Here is a 20011-nt window from a genome sequence, read left to right as displayed (position 1 = left end):
TACAGCCAGGAGTAGTAGCACAATGCCTTTTAATTACAGCAAAGGCAGGGGTATCGGTGAGCTCAGGGCCAGCTTGGTTTACAATTCCAGGCTTTACCCCTCCCCCAGGGGAGGGGGCGGTGCAAAAAAAAAAAAAAAAGAAAAAGAAAAAAGAAAGAAAAAAAAAGAAAGTAAAAGAAAAAACATAACCAAACCAACCAAACAAACAAAAAAACAACCCAACAAGTCTGAGTGGTGAGCAAGGCTCATACATGGGGTAACCAAATAGGAACGCGGGTTTTGCTGTCTCTCAGTAATCTTCCACGGTCTACCTGAGTCACAGCAGTCGCTTTTGCAGCTCAGACCTCCCTCCCCCTCAGCACTTCCCCCTTCCTAATGCTACTCTGACTCCAGGTGAAAAAGCTCAGAGAGCCGTTTGGAGGTGTACCACCTTTGGGAAAACACCCACCACCCACCACCCCCACGAGGTTCTGCTAAACATGTTTTCCAATGCCCAGTTTCTGTGAAACAGAGATTTCTCTCACTCACTGGGATTCAGCTACTTTCCTTTTACGGGGACTTTTCTAGCAGGTCCTCAAACATTCCCAACTGGCCCTTTGTCTCACCCTGCTAAGCTGGGGTTAGCATTTGAATTGGCTGGCTTGCCCTTTAACATAGGTAGATTGGCTGAGGGAGAGGAACCCTGGAAAAACCAAAGCCTGGGGGCTGGGGTGGGGGCTGGGGAGGCAAAGCTAGTTAAACTGTGCGCTACAAGATTTAGGACTCTTCGATGCATTAATCATCTGCTTAATGGAAAAACGTCCCTTCCTTCTGGGGGGAGGGGTGCTCTTATCCGTGAATTTCTTTCAAATTATGTGGCAATGTTCAAGTACCTTATAGTGGCAAAACCCAGATGTATATGTTTAATCAACAAAACTTAAATGGAAGATGAGATGGGAGGAAGTAAACTCTAGAACTGACTTAAGTGTGTTTGTTTGTTTATGTGGCTGGCGCCTTTTCTGTTTTGGAATTGCTTACAACCTTTGACTCTTTAGCCTCCATTTTAGCAGCTGTGTTCCGTTAAACAAGAATTTGAAACATCGATACTGGTAAGAATAAAGTTTTTTTAAAAATAAAAATGTATGATTTACTTAATTTCTCCCTGAAAGAGGAAGCTCTGGAGGAAACTGAGCAGAGACCACAGTATGGGGGAAAGCAGGATATTGGCCCAAGTCACAGAGGCCAGTGATATCAGCTCCCTCTAACATAACACGCAGTAACAAGATGGGAGACTCAAATTGCACCTTTAATCCCATGCTCCACAGTGGGGGATGGAACGTCCTGCTGTGGGGTTTTGGCACTAATTAGCCTATTTCCCAAACCCAGACAGGGCAACAGAACCATAGGCAAAAGGCAAAAGAAATGGGGTTAGCCCAGGCTGCCTCTACCCACCCTGTTGAATGGCTTCAGGCTTCCCTCACACCTCTCTGCCTCAGTTTCTTCTAAAATGCACTATCTGAAAATGATCTTATGGTTTAAGGACTGTGCCCTAACGAAATTCCTCAGTCTCAAATGTTGATTAAATAAAAGGCACCAATTGTGAAGAAATCTGTTTTGTGTTGGTCTGATATTAGTTTGTTAAATGTCCTTTCAGTTCGTGGCACAATGACCTAAGAGGGCAGGTGTGCCACATGTCCTGTCACCGTGTCCTGTCCTTGGGGAGGAGTGAGGCCATTCCTAATGCTGGGAGCGGTGGGGTTGTTTTTCCTACATTCTTCCCCTGTGCTCAGTGTCTAGAACAAACATTTCAGAGCCCCATACCCATTGGGAGGTAACAGCAATGAGAAATAGCCAACCGTAGTTACGTCATGGCCTGGAGGCTTAGAGATAGTTGGGATAAACCAAGTCTTTCACTTTTCTATTAATTATCACTCCCTCCCAGGTGCTTTTCTCCTGCCATTTCTTTATTGGTCCCTGTCTCCACACAATTTTAGTACTTATATTATCATTTTATATGTTGCAAGGTCTGGTAATAGCTAAATTTTCTCTCTCTCTCTCTCTCACACACACACACCAAATTTGGTTCCATTGCCTGGGGCAAACAAAGCAAATACTTCTTGACAAAATTGGCTTTGCAAATTAAATGACTTACCATCACATTTGTTTTATGCTTTAACCCCTTTCAGCCATTTAAAATTTTGGTCAAATATTACTAGTGTTTGTTTTTCTCAAAATCTCCCTGACAGGGAGTCCCCTCCCCAGCCAGGAAGCAGGACAGTCCCTACTGTGGCAGTCCCCTCTCTGCTCCCCTCCCAGTAAACAGAGCCTGCAATGCAGAGCCACATCACCTGTTGATAGGGCTCTGCCAGCAGAGACAGGACACCCGAGGAGACCAGGAGGGGGAGGGAGAGGCTGCCTCCCCAGCCTCAAGTGTGGCCACAGCCTGTATGTTGTTCCTAAGGGCCTATCTTAGGGTGAGCATGTTACATGTCAGCAAGAGGGTGTGGCTGCCCACGGTTAACGAGCGCAGCAGTAATTTAAATGCAAGGGCAACAGAAAGGGTGCGACTACAGAGAATAAAAGAACTAGATGTGAAGCAGCCAGGCAGGAGCTACAAGAAGGAAAGGGGGAGGGGGCGAAGCCAGCCAGCAAATTTTATGGGTATACAAAAGCATTTACGAGACAAGAAAGAAAAAAGTTGAGGGCACAATCAACTATGGCAAGCTGAAAGGGGTTAAAACCAGGTACAAGAAGCTGGCGTCACCTCAGTGTTAGGAGTGTTTATAATAGCCAAAGATGGCCGCTAATGAGGCTTTCAGATTAGTCACCCTTGAAGTCACTGTTCCCTGACAGTCCCCAGAATTTCAACTTCATCTACAGAATGGAGTTCTCATACAGATACTTCAAATTTGTAAGCTTACTTACCAGTTTAAAACCTAAGCATTGGGTTTTGACTCAAGAAAGGCCAGCCTCTACGGCTCCCACTCTCAGACTTGAGAGGGATAGGTGCACAGACCCAAAGTCGATAGGTTTCTCCTTCCTCCAGGTAAGAGCTGTCTGACTGTCCTGGCTTATGTTGCTGTTCCAATTAGACTTCGTTAGGAAAATTTGCTTTGGATAATTGAGGTTGTATGAGAAGGTGAAATACACCATTCCCCTTAAATTCAAATAGCATTCAGGCCCCAGAAGCCCCCAGGGTGCCTGGAATTTCCACCCTGAGTTACAGAAATCTTAAATAGCCTTTCCACTAAAACCAAACCCACCTTCCGGGATCCCACATGCCACTCCTTCCACCCCCACCCCTGCTAGCAGCCTTCCCTGGTATGTAGCATCCTCAGCTGTTCTGCACAGGAAAACCATAGCACAGTGTGTGCAGGCACAAGTGGCAGGAGCATGGTCAGCTAAGGCACAATGTGGTGACCCTGCTACAAAGAACCCATTGAGATGGAGCACTGCTAACAAGCCTGAGTGAGGGGCCTGAATTCTTAGGGCTTTTCATCCAGAGCTGCCCAGCTGTATTCATAAACATCATCTCACCCCCTAACATGAGACCTGCATCAGTCCCTAGCTTGCTCTATCTGTTAGGGCATCTTTCCTTTAATTAGCATTTGCCTGATGCAGGCCACCCACACAAGCCCCTTCTGCAGACAGCAGTAAGCTGCTGCTGCCTCCACTGGCCAAGGCTGGCAGAGATGGTGGCAGGGAGGGGGGGATGGCTGCAGCAGTCTTAATTGAACAGTAATTAATTGAACAGCTTCAAAGTCTTATTGCTACTCAGGGAAGCACTCAGAAAACCTTTGTCACTGGGAGGCTGAGAGACTTAGTGGTTGCCTGAATTCTTATTCTATCTTCTCTTTCTCTGTTTCCTTTGCTTGCAAAATAATAGCACACATATGAACTATGTGCAGAGAAGGATTCCCACCAGGCTGCCCCTTCCCCCAAACCACAAACCAAAAAGAACCTTACTGCCAATGGTCTTGCTTTTCCTGGCTTCTGTTCAGTTCCTCTTGCTCTCTCTACCCTCTCTTCCTCCCAAGGGGCCTTTTCTACTTGGCTTTCTCTTTTGTGGTTACAAGGATAAATCAAGTTGAGAAGCAGCTACTTGATATCTGCATGGTCCTTGGACTTTTGGCAGTTAAAAAAAAAAAAAAAGGTACAAACACAATTGTTGATTAGAAAACAACCACTAGGAACCCGGATCTTACAAAAGTGGAACCATGCCTTTTCAGGTGACAGTGAAACTGTGGGAGAGTCAGCAGCTAACTCCTTTCCAGTTGCTGTTACTTCCAATATTTCTCGCTTGGGCATCTGGACCAACTGCTCCGAGCATAGGCTGGCTTTCCTCAGAAAAGCAGGGGCCAGTGGAAACGTAGTGATGCTTAGCATTCCTTTCTTACACAACAAATCCTGTTCCCCAATTGACATACCATCTCCCTATCGCGTTTTGCTCTTACACATTACTCATGAGAATGGGGTCAAGACCTCAAGCTTAGCTTTTGTCCTTCACACCTATTTAGCCTTCTTTGGGCATTTGCCTTACTGCCTTGACTTCCTCCTTCCATCGCTTCATGCCTTAGAGCCGACTTGCCTTCCCTGTTCTTACTCATACCTCTAAACATTTACCTCCTCCCCTATTACAAAGTCAACTAGAATAGGAAAAACAGTTAATATCCTTTGCTAGTGAGCTGGTGAGCGGGATAAGCTGGCAAAGGTACTTGATTCATTGAACCCACACGGTGGAATCAGCTCCTGTAAGTTGTCTTCTGACCTCCAGATGGGTATACACATGCTTGAGCACACATACATGCACACAAGCACACACACAAACTTAAGCACACGCATAAATAAGAGGCGAGGAATAAAAAGCTTTTGCTAGTGTACAGTTATAACGGGACATTTAGAAACCTCACTCCTAGCAGGGTGAGGCTCCAGACAAGGTACTCAGCAACGCTCAACACTGACCCTTCGAATCCACATCAGACACGTGTTAAGCTAGCAAGATCCACAAACCAAACAGGCTCACTAGACAGTCCAACCCATCAGGGTGATTCCCAGTCAACCTGCATGCTTGATCACCTCAAGCTCTTACCATTCTGGGCTCCCCAAGTCCTTTGGCCAGGCCATCCAGTTATCTTTTATGCTGATCGGCTTCTAAAACTCTGGCTCCTCTGCAGGGCCCTCGTGAGCTTTGCTGCTGTTGTACAGCAGAGCCTCAGCACTTCGCTCCATATTCATCCAACTGACTTGCTCAGTCACTATAGAAAATGAGAGCACAGGGGGCAGGGGGATAGTCAGGGTTAAGTGTGGGGCTCTGGTTCTCCTAGTATGAATTTACCTTTAAAGAATTTACCTTTAATTTTTAGTCAACATAAGGGCTCTTTCTTAGCTTTTTCAAATGGGGATAATTTTTTTTTTAATACCCCAGAGGATATTTGGACAAAACATGAGAGCATTTATATTATTACAACCAAAGGGATGTTACTTGCATCCAGCAGGCACAGGTCAGGGAAGCCATATCCTATCTTGCCATACACAGGACAGTCACCACAGCAAAAAAGACTACCCAGTCCAAGCCACCAGCGCACAGGCTGAGAAGCCATAGTGCAGGCAGGGGCTGCTTCCACCTCTCCATCTGCTACCTTCCTTTTTCTCTCTTCAACTGTCCTCACCAGATATATCCCTCCACTGGAGAAATTTTATCTGATTCAGTAATCTCAAATCCTAGGAAGGTTGATTTGCCAATTTAAATTTTTGCTTTCTACTCTTCTCTTAAACGTCAGACCTTTCCTTCCCAGAAATAGGTTGTAAAAATCTCCCAAAACCGTCCATCTTCCTTTCAAATCGCCATGTCTGAAATAAAAAACTCTACCTCCACACCGGCCCCATCCCTGACTTCTCTGTGCAATTCCTAGTGTCCACAACCAGGTCCTAGTCTTTGGCTCTTCCGCTTTTTGTAACCTGTCTAACACAGCTCCCAGGAGGCCTCTGGAACCCATCTTAAGTCTTCTTTTTTTTTTTTTTTTTTGGGTGTCTGGGTCTCTCCTTTAGGGGCTTCCGCAGCTGCAGCTTCATTGTGAACAACCCTTTCTTTGTTCCCTCTATCGGAACCACCCTCCATATTGGTTCTGCCTTTTCTAAAAACTGGACGCAAATCTTCATCCGCAAAGGGGGAAGAAAAACACACCTTTCACCATCTAATCCATTTCCTCTTCTTCACTTCCTGCCAAAATAGCCCGGATGCTCCATGGACTCCTCAGAAAGCACATCCATTTTCCCCCCTTCTTCCCACTGCTTCCACAGAAGCAAAGGTGTCCGATCGTTAACGCGGCCAGGCCCTACTCTTCCTTTTGTGGGCCTCTTTGTTCCAGCTAGGTGAAGGTGTGCCCGCCCTGCCCCGCCCCTTCTATTCATAGTCAAGACATCTTTCTATGGAGACCCATTCGAGGCGCCATTTTCTCCATCCGGTCTTTGCAACCTCTCCTATTGGAGGCCTTTTTTTCCCCATTTCCATGCCATTCTGCTCTTTCGCAAGGAGACTGGCATGCTCTGGATGTTTCTCCCTGCCAGAGAAGCAGGATATAAGAAAGAACGTGGAACAAAGGATTCCCACAGATGCTAGAATGTCTGAACAAAGAGAACCTGAGCCCATTTTTTTTGATGAATGGTGCTTTGGGGATGGGTGTGCGAGGCCTGGAGAGCCCAGGAATCCGCGTGGCGGTCTTCTTGGGTTTCCAACCTCGGCGTCTACTGACCTTCCACCTTGTGCAGGGTTCAGCATCCCTGGGAAATGAACTCTGTCCATCTTGTACTGCTCGTCTGCATCGGAGCAGTAAGCTCTCTCTCCATGGGCCTGGCTCACCACCTCCAGGCCCTAGAAAAGCCTCTCTCCGCGGTGTTTCAGCGGTGGCCTTCTCTGTGAAGGGGGTTAGCCTACCGCCATCATGAACCCAAGGGATGGTTCATGGGAACCCCCGACTTTCCCACCTGGCCTTGGCGATTTGGGGCATCAAAAAGATTGACCCCCCAAGGCACACGCGGCTTACCGTGGCCTTCTAGGCCTGGCCGCCATACACCCGCCCGCCAACCGCTTCCCACCGACCCAGAAAGCACAACCTCTTTGGGCGTTCCAACGCGGCGCCCCCTAATGGACCTCCCACCCATATCCGGTTTCCGGTCTGAAGCCCCCTGCTCATTCGCCAGGCATCCTTGATTGGCGTGACCCCAGCCCAATAGCTGACCTGAAGCTGGGGTCGGAGGGGAGTGGGTTGGTAGTTGAGACCCAGTTGGACCATTCAGTATGTGTTCAAATTGTTTTCGCCATTTTGCGTGGGGGTAGTTGGCCAAACTTTGGACCAAAGTTCAAAGTGTCCGGCATGAAGCGCGTCGCGCCGTAGAGCTGAGGTGACACGCCTTCGGGAGGTCCCAGGCGTTCGCTAGGGGTCCGCTTTGTGTGCTTTCTTTTACTCTGGGCGACCACGTGGACGCTGCAGGCCAGGGGGCTGCCGTGTGCTGAGCCTGCAGTGGGAGAGGGACATGTTAGACTTCAGAAAATCAGTGCTTGCCGCGGTACACACGCGTGTGTCTTTCAATACAGCCATCTGCTTGGTGCATGATTGCCGCAGCCGACCCCGTATGCCTCCACCTTCTCTCCCCTCAGGGTCCTGCAGGCCAGACAACCACCTGCCTCACTGCCTAGCTGCACTGCAGCCAAAGACAATGCCTCGCGGCCGTCGCCGTCACCTGCGGACAAAATGACAGCAGTGTGAGTGCGCGTGCCCGCGTGCCGCGGTTCTAGGCTCTGAAAGCGGCAAAGGAAACAAAACAGAAACCCCAGAAAAACTAAAAGCCCGTAATGCCCCTGCGTAGCCCAGACCTAGGGTATTTTGTGATACATTTCCGGAGCCCACTGGGCAATGCGGCTGTTTATCTCCTGCAGCCCTGAGCCCCCCGCGGCTCCGCAAGGGGCGCCCAGCCTGGCTCCCGGCCGCGGGCTTTGTGGCCGCGCTGAAGGCCGCCTGGCTGGACTGTTGCAGCTCAGAGTATAGCAGCCGCTCTCGGGTGCTCACGACCGAGGGAAAAGGGGGCTAGAGGGGGCTTAGGGGAACCGATTGCTGAAACGGCGGCGGTCGCCGGCGGCCGGAAGTCGCGGGTCTCGGCAGCCGTTGCCGCCGCGGCACGGTGGGGTCGGTGGGCTAAGTACGTATCGGCTTTTCTAGTCTTTCAGATTACCCTAAAGGAGCCGTCACCCGCATCCCCAACCCCCTTACACCCTTCCCCGGGAGGCCGAAGGGTGAGGACCCCCCAGCTACGTAGGGGTCTTCCGGTAAGCCCCGGGCTCCCTCCCCCGTCTGCGCGGCAGCAGCGACCGTGGGGACCGCCTAAGGGGGCTTCGCGTGTTTTTCCGCAGTGCTCTCCGAGACCCTAAATTCTACTGCGTCACTACCTAAACAGGGCGATCGCCGACTGCGTCACGCTAGGCCACCGCCGAGACCCTCTAAGTAGAGTGAGGACGGGGCACAGAAAAGGGATTTGCCGGAGCCGTCCCCCGCAAACAGCCGAGAAAAACATCCAAGAGGCGACAATTAAAAAAAAAAAAAAACGACCCCCGAGCATTGTTAAAAAAAAAAAACAAAAACAACCAAAAAACCAAATTGCGTGTTTGCATTCGGCAGACCCTCGCCCCTTTGCCCCCCCCCCCCCCTGCCCCCCCTCGCCCCCTCGCGACCCTTCCGGTGGGCTCACGACCACCTGTCGCATTTTCGTTACGCTCCTCTATCCCTTTCCTTGTATCTTAAAGACTCCCTTTTCCCGACTTGGAACTGAATAAAAGCTGAATGATTGCCGGAGTCTGGGGTCTTCGGATAAGGGGTTCGCCGCATACTGGGGTAATCTGGGGTGATAAAGCCCTCCTGCAGTCCCTCCTCCCCTCGAGAAGAATCAGATGGGGAGGGAGGATTTCAGAGCCTGTATTCTAACAGACCAATGCCCACGTCTTGCGTCACGTGTCCCAGCAACGCAGGAGAGCTCGCGCTCTCTCTCTGGCCAGGGAAAAAGCGAGGAAGAGAGACTCAGAGTCAGTCCGGGAGAGAAGAGGAAGGAGGCGAACGTCCCTGAGAGGCCTGCGCGCACCAGCCCCCTTACCCAAAGTCGGGAGCTGTCGGCGCTGGCAGCCAGCTCCCGGAGCCGGCTCAGACTGAGACCGGCGTCCTCTGGCGGCAGAGAAAGAGTTTTTCTCACGATTTTCGAGACGAATCGGCACGCTCCGGCATGCCAAGAAGGCGGAGCTAAAGTTGGACAAAGTAAGAAGAGGGAGCAGGAAAGGCCCGCGCATGCCTGGCTGACCGGAGCCTGAAGGGATAAGCGGAACTAGGAAGGTGCCAGGTTCCACCAGCAAGAAATGAGTTGCTTCTGCCGTGGTCTTGGGTCCTAGGCCCTGAGCACCTATCCTTTCAAAGCTTGGAAACTGAGGCTGGAGAACTTTCCAGCTAAAACTTTAAAATTTTTTTAAAATAATTTTTTTCACCCTAGTTTGGCTGGGTGCTCCGTCTTACGGAGCCCCAAACTTATTTTGAAAAACCGCCACCGTGTTATGGGCGTGCGCAACCGCCTCCACGGCAATAATATGTCAGGACAACACGATATCCCCCCTGAGGTCGGGGAGCAGCCCGAGCAGGAACCTCTGGAGGCCGCAGGGGCAGCTGCCGCCGGTGCTGGGCCTGGCCCAGCCGAAGAAATGGAGACCGAACCGTCCGACAATGAGCCCATCGCCGACGAGGCTGGCCTTGAGGTCCCTGGACCCCCTGAGGTCTCCAGATCTGACCTCCAGAGCCTCGGTCAGGCCTTCGAGGAAGTCCGAGTGGGTGGAGACTACAGCCCACCTCCGGAGGAAGCCATGCCATTCGACACCCAACAGCCCAGCCTCGGAGATTTCTGGCCCACCCTGGGGCAGCCTAGAACATCTGGGACCCCATCGGGCCCCCAAGCCTTCAATCCAGCGCTTTTGGAGCCCGGGACCCCCGGTGGTCCCAACCCGAGCCTGGGAGCCTACAGCCCCCCACCGGAAGAAGCTATGCCATTTGAGTTCAATGAGCCTGCCCGGGGAGACTGGGCCCCGCCTCCCCTGCGCGGCCCGGACCTTGCTCCAGGAGGTCCAGAGGAAGGGGCCGCCGGAGGTTTTGCCGCGGAGCCCGGGAACCTCAGATCTGAAAACGCTGGCCTCCGAGACGACTACAGCCCTCCACCTGAAGAATCCGTGCCGTACGGGTTGGACGGAGAAGGATCTGGGAGCGATAGCCCACCCCCGGGGCTCCCGCGACTCATCCCGCCAATCCGCCCTGGCGGCGAGTTCCCGACAGCCGCGGTCCCGAGTGCGCTCTGCCTCGCTCCCGCCGAGAACGCGCCTCCCCTCTGGGTCCAAGGCGCCATTGGCAGACCATTCGGCGAGGCTGTCAGAGCTGCGCCCAACTTCGCCTGCGACATCCCCCCGTTGGAGATCTCCAGACCCCTGCTGGAGATTGGCAGAGCCTCCATTGGGGTCGGCGACGACACCGCTGTCAATATGGACGGCCCCCCAATCGCAAGTGATGGCCCGCCCATCGAAGTCTCTGGAGCCCCAGATAAGAGCGAGCGCGCAGAGAGACCCCCAGTTGAGCGAGAAGCAGCCGAGATGGAAGGAAGCCTTGCCACCGCAGCTGCGGTGGAAGGAAAAGTCCCCTCTCCGGAGCCAGGGGACGGAGGCTCCGCGCAGCCAGGAGCCATGGATGCCGGGCCAGCCCCCGCTGCCCAAGCCGTCGCCACCGAGCCTGACGCCGGAGGAGCTCCTCCAGCCCCAGCGGCACCCGCGGATCTCCCGACCGAACCTGAAGAAGTCGGAGCAGCCCTGGCCATCCGAGCAGAGCCTGACGGAGGTGCAGCCCCGGCCGTCGCCCCAGCCGCCCCTGCCGAGCCCGAAGGCGCCGGAGAGCCAGCCGCCGCCGAGCCAGCCTCCGAGGCAGTCCCTGCCACCAAGGCCGAGCCTGCCTCCGGGGCAGCCCCCGTCACCCAGGTGGAGCCCGCGGCCGCGGCAGTCTCTGCCACCCCGGCGGAGCCTGCCGCCCGGGCAGCCCCCGGTGCCCCAGCGATGCCAGCCTCCGCTAGGGCAGCTGCCGCTAGGGCAGCCTATGCAGGTCCTCTGGTCTGGGGAGCCAGGTCACTCTCTGCTACTCCCGCCGCCCGGGCATCCCTTCCTGCCCGCGCAGCTGCCGCCGCCCGCGCAGCCTCTGCCGCCCGGGCAGTCGCTGCCGGCCGGTCAGCCTCTGCTGCCCCAAGCCGAGCCCATCTTAGACCCCCCAGCCCAGAGATCCAGGTTGCTGAGCCGCCTACTCCGCGGCCTGCTCCGCGCCCGGCTGCCTGGCCTGACAAGTACGAACGTGGCCGAAGCTGCTGCAGGTACGAGGAGGCGTCGTCCGTCATCTGCGAGATCGACTCCTCTAGCGATGAGTCGGAAGAAGGGGCCACCGGCTGCTTCCAGTGGCTTCTGCGGCGCAACCGCCGCCCCGGCCAGCCCCGGAGGAGCCACTCGGTCGGGTGCAACCCAGTCCGCAAGTTCTTCGCCAGAACCTTCGGAAGCTGCTTCGGTCTCTCCGAGACCCGCTCACGATCCCTCAGCCCCCGGAGGGCCCAGGAGCTCATGGAGGAGAGGCGCAAACAGATGCGCAAAGAAGCCATTGAGATGCGAGAGCAGAAGCGCGCAGACAAGAAACGCAGCAAGCTCATCGACAAGCAACTGGAGGAGGAGAAGATGGACTACATGTGTACACACCGCCTGCTGCTTCTAGGTAACGACGCAGCTTCTGCCCCTGGGCAGTAGGGCCTCCCGGGCGCCCGGGGAGGGGGTGGCAGGGCCTTCCGGTGGGGCTTGGGCCTTGCCCGTGGGCGGAGGGGGTCCTGATACCCTGTTAGAAGTTCCAGGGAGGGACCCCAACTATGCCCTGGGAGGGGGGGGGGGAAAGAGGGGAGTTTTCGAGGGTTCGGGTGGCCGAAGTATATGCCCTCCAGGGAGAAAAGTGGTGCCGAGCGACACTGAGGGTCGTTACCGGCCGGAGGCCAGCGCCAGCGCCAGCGATCGTAGTAGGCTGGACAGGCGGGGGCGTGAGGTGAGCCAGGAACGGCTGGGGTGGGCCCTTCGGGGCTCCCCCGGCTTAATTGTTCGTGACCGCGGTGGGCTAGGGCCATCGGGGTGCGCGCCCCCGCCTCGCCTGGCACGGCTGCTTCGACTCAGACAGCTTGTTGTTGGTGTGTGTTGGTGTCCATTTTCTGTGTTCGCCTGTGCATGACATGCTCAGTGTGTCCCAGTTTCCATCCCTGGCACCTTCAGTGTACCCGCCGATTGTGTATTCGTACTCTGAAATGGGCTGTCTTGTGATTTGCGCCATGGCGCGAGCAAAACTTTCCGTATTGGCACACTCTGTAAAAACCTGTGCGCGGACTCTCTGCAGCGAGCAGAGGGAAAACGCGCAAGAAAAAAAAAAAAAGGTGGCGGGGCATCCTGGGTAATCGGCTGGGCTGTTGGCTGGGGGGAGTGGGGCCGCAGCCGCGGGCCTCCATAACCTTTTTCCCTGTGTGTTTCTCTCTCTTTTTCCCTTTGCGTTAAGCATTTCCTCACTTCAAACCCTCACGTCAAACCCTCCTGCCTTAACGGCTGAAAAACCAGACACTCAGGTATCTGGGGCTTTGGGGTTGTTCGCAACGTCTGTATTTTGTATTCTGCACACACACACATACTGGGCCCACCTTGGGGGGGGAGGAGAGAGGGAGGCAGGAGGGGGGGTATAGTTAGCCCCGTTGGCAAGGCCACATTCAAAACACTGGGTTGGTTTCCTAGGGGGTGGGCGTGGCAGGGTTCAAATAAATAAAAAATATATATACATATAAAAATAATTTTCTTCTTAGCGAAGAGCCCTAGGTAAGCCAATCACTTACATTGTTACAGCCTGTGGTAGGAGGGGCCTAGCTTAAGAAGGTTGGGAATTGTGTTGGGAGAGCAACTTCCCCTTTGTATTTTAATTATATAATTAAAATAAAAAAAATAAATACTCTGACTGCATACTGAATGCGTGGACAATGCATGGGGAGCTGGAAATATTACTTGTGAACTATGTAAATCTTTGCATATGAGTTTTTTTCAAGCAGCTTTAGCTGGGGGAAGGAAGATCGAAGGTAAGATCTTCAGTAAATCAGTTTGGGATGAAAAAAAATAAAGGTTTTAGGATGAGAGAAATGTTATGGCAGCCAGATGGGCACCTCTGGAGGTCCCCATCTTCCCCCCTCCTCTGTTCAACCCACTCCCCAGCTCTCCATGTCTTCTCCCTCCCCTAAGGCCCCTCCCCTCATTCCACAGCCAGAGCCCCTCACCCCTCATACTTTTCTCCAACCTGAGGCATTCATTCATTCTTGCCAGATTAATCAAAGCAGCAATTAACAATGGTCTGGATCTATGGCTTAAATAAAATCTTCACGAGTCAATTCTCCACAATTAATTTATTTTATTCTCTAAGACCTGTCAAGGGATCTCAGGATCACAGTTTCTGGGGCTGTGCTACGTCTGTCTGTTGGACATTTGATAACCTGTGATCGTGTTTATTAAAGACATCGATGACATGCCTGTGCTGTTGTGATGTACCTCCCACATACCATATTTTAGAAGGGTGGTCATTTTATTCATGCCTACCGGGGGAAATGCTGCTATCACTGAATCAAACACATAGAAAAGGGAAGTAGCTGTAAATTTCAAACGTCCCTACTACATGAACAGTGTAGTACCTTACGTGACAAGGCTCCGGTTTCACTGCAGGCCCATTTCCATACTCTGGGAAGCTGACCTGTGAGTTGGGGCTGGAAGGGTACGGCCACAAATGTCTGCAGATAGAAGGCCCAAGTGACTGTGCACATCTGAATGCAGGCTGGCAGAGCAGACGTATCCCTTCCATTCTGTGTCCTCGGTTGTCTCATTTGAGAATCGAAGCTTTCATTAAAGCAGTCTCAGGCACCACTGCTTGGGTCTTCTTTCTAGCCCCCGCCCCCAATGCAGGGAGAAGGAGCTGGAGTCTTACGCTGTCCATTAATGCAGCTCTCTGCCACAAACTCCATGTTTGGGGCCAGCTTCTTTTAGAATAGTAGATGATTTCCTTATTTCCCTTAGATTATTTGTTTGTTTGTTTGTTTGTTTTTCTAGAGGGGGTAATTAACCAAAACAAAAGCACATTTGTTGGGGTACCCTGGTACTGGCCTGCCTGCCCTTTCTGGATGTCAGTCACGCTACTCTTTTGGATGCAGTATTACCCAGAATGCAGGCTGCTCAGCCTTGGCCTAGGCCTTGCCTGAGCTTGTAAGATGGCCATCCCTGCTTCGTGAGACTGCAGCAGAGCTGTCTGTCAAAGCAGGCTGCAGTTTCTCACCGGGCTGGTTTCCATTTTGCTGAAACAACAAGAGAAGGATTGTATCTGGGTCCTTATTATTGATTGGTGAGAGGGAGAAATAGTAGGAAAGGATTTACTTAAATTTATGAGACTTTTTACTAACTGTCTAACCCTATTATGGTAAACAAGATATCTTTGCCTTCTGATCCCCTGAAAATGCAGATCAAATGACCATCCTTTAACATCTGTCATACGCAGATTCATCTGGTTGCTTTAAAAAAAAAAAGGATTTTTCTGTGTGCATACTCTGTTTCTATTGCCCAAACATTATACGGCTGGGAATATTTTTAAAGATAGATGATAGATAGGAAAGTAGAAAGATAATAATTTAATAAAAATTCTATAATGTCTAGAGAGCTGAGGCTTTTTAGCATAATTAATCACAGACTGTTTCTATGTTTCTGTTACCTTAAAATAATTCTGTGGGTTAGCCTTTTCTTCTTCTTTTTTTTTTTTTTTTCCCCTTCTCAAAGCTTCATTTGGGTATTTTCCTTGGTTTAAAACCTCAAGGAGGCTACTGGATCAGAATTTTTTAGTATCTCCTGCCTTTTTTACAATTGTTTAGGTAAATTACTATGTGTAATATGACCACTATAATGACACCGTATTTCTATAGCACATCACAATTAATTATATAGTAATTTATTTGGCTGCCAAGTGGTACAGTACTGCACTGCATCTCATCGTGCGAAGCTTTTTTTTTTTTTTTTTAATTCAGCCCTTTTTTTTTTTTTTTCAAAATTCAAAATGTCTCCGCTGAACTGTTTGGTGCAGTGGGGAGGGCATAGCTTATTGCCTGCCCCCCCAACCCAGATTTTCACAGAGAGAGAGAGAGCTCTGCCTCCTGCCTCCCGATAACATCCATGTTTTTCAGAGGCCCTTTAAAGGTTTTTGATTTCTCTCAGAAACATTTTTCTTTTCTAAATGGGGAATGTTATTTTTAACTGGCTGACACGCTCTACCTTGAGAATGTGGTATGAAGCATAGGGAATGGTATCACGTCAGCCTATACATCCCTTCCTGACTTGAAGTTGGTGGCAAAACCTCAACGCTCTCAATGTTGTCAGTGGCTACTGATGATAATGGTGACATGTTCTAATTGAGTTTTGCATTTAAAAAAATATTTTGTCTATTCGCATCAATCCTTTGCAGCAGTTCTGGGCAATGAAAGAACTTCAACACCCCATTTCATAAGCATATCCACTCAAACCACAGAAATTAAATGCTAGGGACTTTTTTTTTTTCCTCAAGGTTTGCGAGGTAAGTATGTGAAGGACCCAGGCCTCCAAATCTGAGGTAGTAGCGCTCATCAAGCCCATGAGAAACATTCCATATTGCTTTCTCAAAGCTGATAGCATGATTGTTGTGAGTGTTCTCTGTGATCTTAAAATCCCTTGTGAAATGACAGGTGTCTACGAATCTCCTGCTTTCTGAATTCTAGCCAGCTCCTGACAGATCACTGACTGTGAATGTCTACCAAGCCAACATGAAATATAAGCTGCCCATTTGGGGAAAACCATTGCTGTGAAGCTTCATATCCACATTTGCTTCACTTCATCCTCCCCCACCACACACACACACACACACACACACACACACACACACAAGCTATAACAAGTTTTTTTTTTCCTTTTCTTTCTTTTTTTTTTTTAATAATGTAGGTTTCCCTTGGTACCTCTTCTGAAAAAAATAAAAATCTCCCAATAGTTTTCTTTAGCAGAGCTCAAGCTTGTAACATCAACACTAGTAACAACAACAACAGCAATCATTATTAGTTAATTAATAATAACCAATAATTGATATCAATGATAATTAATTATGCATAATTAATGATAATTAGTAATAACAATGCAATTGCTTTTGTGTACACATTCCTGAATGGGCAATGCTAGAGTATAGAGATTTCTGGCTAAAGGATTACAAAGCCCCAAGTAATTTTTCTCTTCCTGGTCTTTTTAATGAAATCCTTATTTTTAGTGCACAGCTGAGTCCCATTCTTTTTCACTCAACAAGTATTCACGCATAGTTGTGAAAAGCATTTATTGTTTTCTTTTGATGCAGGAAAGTTATATTTTAAAAAATTTAAAGAGAAGATAGCCTAACTGATTAAAATTGAAACTCTCAACTCTAAGCATACCCCTTTCTTTTTTAGAATCAATTATCCCTTCAAATAAAATGTGCTCATCCCCTTCCTAGCAAAAATGATAGCTTTTCAAATGCCTCTTTGTCTTCCAGGAGATGGCACAAATAGCAAACAGAAATTAGTTTTCTGAACTTTTATTTTATTTTTTTTTTTTATACCTGTGACACAGGTTAAATGCCCCTTTCTTCCTCCCAGGGATTTAATGAAATTAAAATTAGTATGTTTTCTTGCCTATTTTAAAATAAAACTTCACAGAAAGAGTAGTAGAAGTTTTCCAAACAGAAACAACAGGGCCAAAGAGAGGAGAGAGTAAGCCCAGGGCAGTCGCAGTCACCAGCTGGGCATCCCAGCAACACCTACCTTGAGTTCTTTAGTACCCTGGATGCAATGTGCCCTTTGTCCCCAGCACATTCCTGCGCTGACCTATGGACCCCTGACCCATGATCGAAGACGGATCTGGCTTTCCTTTTGGAATTTCAGAACAATCTTTGGAGCCTTTGGGCAGCTTTAGGATACTTGTGGGCAGTCTCGGATGCAAGCTGCCAGAAGAGTCAAAGACGAGGACTTTTTTTTCCTTCTTAATTCCCTAAGAGGAGAGCCAGATCCTGGATGAAGCTTTTTATTGGCTATGATCTAGTGTTTCACATGTGAGATTTCCCAAAGGTTGAGTTTATAACTTCTTTTTTTTCTCTTTCCTTATTCCAAGTGAGGTTTTACTTCTTAGATATTCTCCATAAGAGACTCTTAACTTAAGCCCTGGGCATCCTATACTTCCGGCTTCTACCTTTCATAGTTCACTCTTTGTACAGGGTTTGTAAACACAAGCGAACTTAAGCAATAGACAAATGACACCTTGCCAAATTTAATATTATATGGTAATTTGGCAGAAGAAGAAGAAAAAGCCTGAGAAGTCACTTTTTTTTCCTCCCCATCCTGAACAAATATCATCTGTCACTCTTGCTTATCCCTCCTCTCCCCTTCCTGTTCTTAGCTACCTATGTATACGTTAGTTCAGTATCGTTACTTAGCTCGGGGGTCTGACTGTGGCCATTTTACCTGCAAAACAAAGTGTTTTTAGTTTCCCTTCCAACAACCAGATCTCGGATAAGGCAGACCAGCCGGTGGCAGTGGAAGAGGAAAAGACCACGAGAAGAGGTAAGGACCTCCGCCCACCCCCACCCCCCAATGTTAACTTTTCAATTATTGCCAACCATCACAGGCTTGAGGGGACACAGAATGCTTTGGTCTCTGACATGAGACACACACCTTTGAAGTTAGAGTTATTTTGCATGTGCCACACGAGAAGCTGTAATCAAGGAGGAACAGCAGGCAAGTGATCTGTGACAGAGGAACGAAAACTAAGGAAGTGTGCTTCTGTTGTACTTAGAGGTAAAAATCCCAAATTGCATTACAGACGGACTTGTGAGAGCTCAGGAATACTTTGACCTGAAGGGTCCCACCCACCAAGCTCAAACAAAGGACCTTACTAAAGTTTAATGATTTAACTTGGGATGAGGAGAGAGGTATAAAAGCAATATAAATTATTATCTGATTTAAAACTTAATGTGAGTGTTGGGCGGTGTTTCTGACACTGTTAACACACATTTTGTTGGGGGTTACAGAGCAAGTACTTTGCAACTTCATCTAATTCTATGATAACAGGAAGGGAAAAGCTTCTGCAGCTACCTTCTCGGGGTGTCACGGTCGAGCTTGCTCGCTGCCACCGCTAAGGGAATGTGACCTCTGACAGGACACCAGCATGGCCAGCTGGAGCCTCTCTTCTGAGTTGTTGGCTCTTTGACTGTCTTGTCCCTTCTGTCAAAAGTTCTTACTACCTCTCTCCTCTCTCCTATGTGACCAGTTTGCCTCTTGTCAAACTGGTCACTAATGTAAACAACTATAATGACATTCTTACAGGTACCCTGCACCCAGGTAAGTCCAGGTAAGGCTGGATTTTCTTTAAACAAATGTCAACAGCAATGGTCACAATGACACACAAAACCTGAAGCTAGGCACCGAGATGAGTCCAGGACCCCGGAGCTGCAAAGGAAATAAGGGCAGTGTCCTGTAGCTTACCTGGCAGCCAAGTTGAGGCCCCCGTGCTTCTGAGACCCATCCCTCAGGCTGAACCCCAGCTTCTAAAGCAGTAAAAGCAGCTTACTGGTCTCATCAGCACCAAGCAAAACAAAAAACGATTTCCCCTCACTCCCTAAAGGATAAAGTGTCAAGAGTAGATGGTGTCACTGGGGAAAAACATAGGTGCCTGGGAGCCTTCAAATTCATTCTCTCAAACAGCACCATCTTCCACCTGTGGCCACCCCTGAGTGTCCAAAGGCTAGGACCAAAGCTCAAAGGGCTTCTTCTTAAGAAAGGAAAAGTTGATTTGTAATTAATCCTTTAATTTGTTCTCTGTTGGTGCTATTGTTGTTTTTTAGCATGTGTGGGAAGTGTACGTCTTAATTCCTTTTGCAGTTGCACTCTGAATGGCTCTACTGGGCCTCGTTTATACTTAAGAAGCTTATCAATAAAGTCACATGTGTCATGCAGGGGCCTCCTGCCCACTGTCCCCTCACATAAGAGCTTTTCAGTGGTGGGCTTTAGAAAAGCCCGGAGACAGTAAACACGGGTTGATATTTCAGGTGGCCACTAGATGGTGAGACAGTATAAGGCAGAAAAAAGGGTTCTACACATTTAGTGAGAGACAACAGGGAAAGCCAGAGAGGTGGTAAGGGTCCTGCTTTACCTTCTTGTTGCCCCCCACCCCAAAGATGAGACCCACAGGGGCCCCCAAAGTTTAGTCAGAGCACATTATTCATATTTTAAGCTGTGGCTTCCCGTTTTTAGCTATGTGATAACATTTTAGGAATATTTAAAGGGGATCTATTAACAGAGGGTCTTCCAAGCTAACTCCTGTCAGGGGCTGGGACCTCTTTTATGCACCGTAGGATGTTCCCAGCATCTTTGGCATCTGACATCATACACACACATGCCCCACCACACATGCACACGAGCACACAAAAACACACATACACACACCCCACCACTACCAGCACAACATCCTGCTACCATCACACACAGATGCCCCACTACACACACACACAACTGCTACTACTAAAAACAGCAGACATCAGCACACTTTCTACACATCCACAACCCCCTACCATGCATGACCACCGCCCGCTGTCGCTACACATGTACACACACCCACTGCTACCAGCCCAACATCCTATTACCCTCACCATCACACACAGATGCCCCACTACTATCAACACACACACACATACACACACATACACGCACACATACACATGCCCATACACACACTCACACACACATACATGCACATATACACACATACATGCATATGTACACACACATACATATAAATGCACACATACACACATACATATACACTCACATGCACACATACACA

The 20011-nt window shown here is 49.5% G+C and overlaps 1 protein-coding gene across 6 annotated transcripts in view; it reads left to right on the top strand.

The window, feature by feature from the left end:
- The window catches only part of Gnas (GNAS complex locus), a 62062-nt gene that overhangs the window by 2044 nt on the left and 40007 nt on the right, over positions 1-20011 (top strand). For 4 of the 6 annotated variants that reach the window (XM_055595975.1, XM_055595974.1, XM_055595973.1 and 1 more), the window contains exon 1: positions 9554-11795. The exons of 1 other annotated variant lie outside the window; for it this stretch is intronic. In XM_055595975.1, the coding sequence (XP_055451950.1) occupies positions 9569-11795 (2227 nt within the window). In that variant the 5' untranslated portion in view covers positions 9554-9568. Of the gene's footprint in view, positions 1-9553; positions 11796-12015; positions 12085-20011 lie in introns of those variants that run through there. One more of the 6 variants, XM_055595980.1, reaches the window with a different exon arrangement.

This window comes from Psammomys obesus, unplaced genomic scaffold (genome assembly GCF_907164565.1).
Source record: "Psammomys obesus unplaced genomic scaffold, mPsaObe1.curated_primary_1811, whole genome shotgun sequence".
Lineage (NCBI taxonomy): Eukaryota > Metazoa > Chordata > Mammalia > Rodentia > Muridae > Psammomys > Psammomys obesus.
The sequence above is the reverse complement of the archived record's forward strand: the minus strand, read 5'-3'. Positions and strand labels throughout refer to the sequence as shown.